Raw genomic sequence first — 5080 nt, forward strand, 5'->3', positions numbered from 1 at the left:
TGCCTGAGAAAGAAACAGAGCGAGATGAGGATGAGGGCAGAGTGGGGAATACAGCCTCTCAGAGCTCCCTGGGCCCTCCTTTCAATGGAACATAAAGATGTTAAGTATTGCATTGGCTGAATGCTGTGCCTCGGTGCAGCTGTGACGTGATTGACAACCCCCCCCCCCCCGCATCCACCTGACGGAACCCCGTCATAGCCACCGACCCCACCCTGAGGAGAGAGGAGACACCCGACACCCCCGTCACAAAAAAGCAAGTCCTGCACACACAGACACATGCTGGAGGGGCTGAGGAGAAGAAGAGATGGAGAGAGAGAGAGAGAGAGAGAGAGAGAGAGAGAATCCTAACCTGAGGATGTGACAGAGAACCTGTTCTTACACGATCTCTGTCTCTCTTTCTTCTACACCCACAAACACACACACTCACACAGACACATACACACATTCCATCCCCACAGGAGCATGGGGGCACATTCCAATAATGCAATCACTTAGGCAAATCAATGTTATCTTTGTCAGCAGAGCATTTCCTAGATCATGTCTTTAATAGCTTCTTAAATCAGGCTGTCCAAACTTGTTCCTGCATTGTTTCACTGGGAAAGGATATCACATATTACACCCAAAACAAGGAATGACTGCACTGGGGGAATTGCTGGAATTCCAGAGAGGCTATTAATACCTAAGATTAATGTCACATTGATTAAGTACCTATTTCCATGTGTTTTAATTATAATTGATTCAAATTATCAAGTGCACAGCTAAATCACGCCCATTTCAATATTGCATGATAACATGTCTATAACATTCAATAAGGCAAGAATAGTGCTACGCACTGACTGCACATTCGTATAAGGGTCATTCAAGTTAAGGCAAATGGAAATTTAATACTCACAAAACTCTGAGATGCCTCAATCCAGCAAAATCTGCTTTAGTGATTTTTGTCAGGTTGTTTGCATTCAAATCCCTGTGGAGAGATAATCATGACGAGAATAATAAGTGGAAAGAACTTCATGGATAAACCAAATCAACAAAACGAACCGTCATTTCTTGAACCAAATATGTAGATAAATAAAATAGAAATGGATACTTGTAAAATTAACTAGAACCTTCAGCAAAACCAGATACGCGCCAAAGTGACTATTTCTTTTGGATCTGAAGTTTTAATCAGGCCTCTAATTAAAGAGGTATTTAATACAGGTTTAATAAAGCTATTTGTAATAAATAATCTAAGATGTATACGAATGTAATGCGAATTTTAAATAATACTGTGCTTCAATAATACAGAATTAATTATCTGACTAATTTGAAGACTTCAACGGCAACTGGCCTACAGAAACTGCAGCTGTAAGATAAGTGCGAATAGCCTGAGAAACAGTATTTAAATCCGTGTATACTTATGTTTAGGGTGCACTGTTTTTTCAGTGGAACTGTACAACGTGCTCACAATTTTCCGTTATGTGACGAAACGCCAGCGAAAACTGTAACTGCTGAAACAACCTAAATAAGTTAAAAGTTTAACAGTTAATAGCCTATAATTAATTAAAGTAGGCCCTAGAAAGGTAGAGTGTGGTTTGTGGATATCTGTGAATATCTGCTGAAATTTTCCTCTGTGAATAAATATGTTCCTTGTTTTTATTTGTTTGGTACAGGCAGCTGGATCTATCTCGAGGCCCGTGGGTCCAGATTAACCGCACCGACGCGCTCGTGGTTTTACACTGCAATAGCGCGGACCGCAACCATAATCAGTCAGAACTTTATTACATCCTAAGAAATCTCCGCTAACTGCGGCACTTAACATATTTACTCGTCCATTACCAATGAAATGATCATTACTATGAATATACAGGACATGAACAACACTTATAAAACAGCTCCTTACAGTCGTTCTGTGTTGCGGGGGATGTTCCGCGGTACGCTGCGCAGCCCCTGACCATGGCAGTCCACCGTGGTCCCCGAACAAGAGCACGGAGCCGGGCATGGCTGCGACTCCACCGCGCCGAAAAAAGCCACCAACAAACTCAAAGCCGCGGCCTGTCTAAATACGACCATAATTGCAGTAAGTTATTAGGCTGTATCCGACTTTGCTTCACTGTTAAGGAGGGTCCCCAGTGTGTGCTTTATTTCCACCCAGACAATGAGGTGATGGTCACTTGAATCTCGAAATATTCCCGGGTTTCTCTGCCTCCTTGAAATGGTATTTCTTCACCTATAATACAGTAGAAAAATTATACTTCATAGCGTGCCATTCGACGTGAAGGTTTCAAGTGGCTTTGTAGCAAGGGCACGATATAAAAGTCACTTGTAGGGGCGACGTAAGTGCGGCACATTGACTGGGCAGACCTCAAACACACATTCTGCGGCAGCGAGTCACACTAAGTTAAACATTTCCCTGCGATAGCCAATGTGTACAGCCTTAATATACACAAACGCGTGCGCATACACACTTCTGAAATGAGGTTCTTCGTTCACGTACACATTCACACACTTGCACGCCTGAGCGCAGGGACACCAGGTGAGAAAGCAGTTGCAGTTTTCTCTGCTTCACCGCGTGAGTTGCAGAGAGCTGTCGGTGTACGTTTGTCCAAAGAGCTTTCGGTGCACGCGCTGGCAGGTCACTCGGCGATGGGAGGTATTGATTTCCACCTCACGCATCCATCATCTTGTCACCGACAAGTCGGAAAGAGCAGACCATTTAAAATCCAACTCCAGGCAGAGAGGTCTCGATCAAAGCTGCAATAAAGTGGTGGACGTGACCGGACAGGTTTGCAGGCGTCCGGCGTCTTTTCGGTTATTTATCTGGTTTCTTTCTCACTCTCTCCGTTCAAGCAGAAGTCCGCTGTGAAGGTTTCTCAGCTCGGTTCACGTCGGCACGCCAGACTGTCACAGAGTTCTGTCTTTTTCGTAGAGGACCTCTTCCCGACAAACACCTGATGGCGAGTGGGGTGAAGGGGTAGAACAGCACGGCTCCTCCTCTATGGTAATCAACCCGCAACCTCGCTTACACAAAGTAACTAGCGCGGTCTTCAAATCAGCCCAGATAGAGGTGCAGTCGCCGAGGGGCAGTTATCTCTGTCGCTCCGTTTTGAATACTCCAAAGATGAGGCGGACAGCGATTTAGAGAAAACTAAATAGACCAGATACAATATGAAATGAACGCTTTATGAAAGCGCGTAAAATTAGCTCTCCAATAATCCTCCAAACTGATTCTGACAGGCATGCCTTTTCTTAAAGGCCAATGAATTACTCTTTTTTCAAACCTTGAAAGTTACAAGGGACTTTAGAAAACTACAGCAACTTCTTTAAATTGCCCCCCGGGAAGTTAGCTCAGATTTATTTCTGTCAATAGCCTCTTGATTCCATCTGTAAACATGGTTTGGTTAAATTCGCTGATTTGGTCGAAGATTAACGGTAAAATCGCAGCGATTTGGGACTGTACAACTCCCTAGTTCTAAATGCATTTGAGCTATATACACAGAGCGCGACTCCGCCTCTAAGCCCTCCCCAGGCCAGCTTTCGGCGGGGCACTCTGCCTTGTACGGACCTGACGCTTCACGCAAGCGTTTGACGCGTCGGTGTATGATATTCTTGAGGTATCAGGTGAAATCTAAACACGGTGTAACCAAGTGACACGCAGAAAGTGGATTTACAGCTGTGAGCGTAGCAGTAAGATATTACATGCACTAGTGCCTGTGTTACAAGTGTGTGCTATGAGTATGCGCTCTCGTCTTCTACCGAAGTGGTTATTAAAGATGAATAACGGCAGATTAGTCAGCCATTTGACAATGTGAAAAGTGGCATTTCAGTAGAGGGTCACCTAAAGCTTTAATCTGGCCCATGCTTGCTCTGTCGTAATAATGGCTCAGTGCTTTGTGCAATAAGAATGTGAGCAGCTCATTAGCAGTCAGTTAAAGCAGCAGGAGATAGTCATCTCTGATGGTGATTACAGTTCATTTCACTCTGGACACTGCTCTCTCAACAAACAGGTTCCCTGCTCAATAGGGAACAGATGAGAGGAAAAGGAGAAAGGTGAGGACTGCAGAGAGGATATTCAGAGATGAGGAAGATGAGTCCAAGTTGGAGATACACAGAAATAATCTGGGGTTAGAAGGTGCATTTCTCCTTACCATCCAAGCCAGGAGCCCATCAGATAATGAGATTTTGGGAGAGGGAGGCATGGAGCACTGCAGAATGACCCCACACCACCTCAGGGCCAATGGGTTGCTGTTCACACACATACACCCTTTTACAGGCACACATACATACACACACACCTTAAGGGGTTTCACTCATTCTAACTTACAAAGCCAGCTATGCATCTGATAAGACCATCTCTCTGTGTGAAGGGAATTGCAGTGTCATTAAGGCACAAAAGAAGTTATCACACACCTTCACAGCATCAAACGAGGTCACAACCACCCATGCAACATTGTTGTCTTTTTGGGGTCATTTCCTTAAGCTTATTAAGCAGCATTAATGTACTACATATGCATATCTAAGGTGCATGTGTGTGGTATGTGGTTTGTGTGAGTGTGTATGTGTGCCCCCATGTGTGTGTGTGTTTGTTTGTGTTAGGGTGGTTTACGGCACCTGTGTTTTTGTTATTTTATGGCTGTTGTGATTGCTGCAAACAGCTCTCCATCTGGGAGTGAGTGGCCAGTACTTCCCTAACCAGATGGAAGCCATCCTCACCCGGTGACATCTGCTGCCCCACAGGCCTCGCCACATGTCCCCAAACAGGTCCTCTCCTCTCCTCTTGTCCAACACAGCCCCCTGCATGGAGAGATATCATTGGATAATTATCTTGAAAACCTCAGATTGTAACTCTGACAGTTTGGATTGATTACATACATACTCATATGATTGTGTACAGATACATACAGTACACATATGCAGGCAAGCTCACACACGCACACATACACACACACGTCTCACAAGGAAAATGTGAAACTCCCGTTCTGGAACGCACATCAATCAAAGATCAGGTTCTGATATGGATGAAAATAGCACAGAGGCAGAACATCAAAGAACCACATCTAAGCCAACTTCTAGACCCTCTCTGTCAGCAGCCAGCCATAAATAA

At 44.5% G+C, this 5080-nt stretch overlaps 1 protein-coding gene across 10 annotated transcripts in view; it reads right to left on the minus strand.

Moving 5' to 3' along the window:
- Positions 1 to 3418, minus strand: part of slit2 (slit homolog 2 (Drosophila)) — a 99416-nt gene extending 95998 nt beyond the window's left edge. For 7 of the 10 annotated variants that reach the window (XM_042102797.1, XM_042102808.1, XM_042102774.1 and 4 more), the window contains exons 1-3: positions 1880 to 3417; positions 893 to 964; positions 1 to 3 (exon numbers count right to left, since the gene is read on the minus strand). The exon at positions 1 to 3 is cut by the window's left edge and continues 69 nt beyond it. In XM_042102797.1, the coding sequence (XP_041958731.1) occupies positions 1 to 3; positions 893 to 964; positions 1880 to 2049 (245 nt within the window). In that variant the 5' untranslated portion in view covers positions 2050 to 3417. Of the gene's footprint in view, positions 4 to 892; positions 965 to 1879 lie in introns of all 10 variants that reach the window. The other 3 variants (XM_042102828.1, XM_042102819.1, XM_042102848.1) reach the window with 2 other exon arrangements.
- Positions 3419 to 5080: the final 1662 nt, after the last annotated feature.

The sequence above is a fragment of the Alosa sapidissima genome, chromosome 1, assembly GCF_018492685.1.
Source record: "Alosa sapidissima isolate fAloSap1 chromosome 1, fAloSap1.pri, whole genome shotgun sequence".
Classification (NCBI taxonomy): Eukaryota; Metazoa; Chordata; class Actinopteri; order Clupeiformes; family Clupeidae; genus Alosa; species Alosa sapidissima.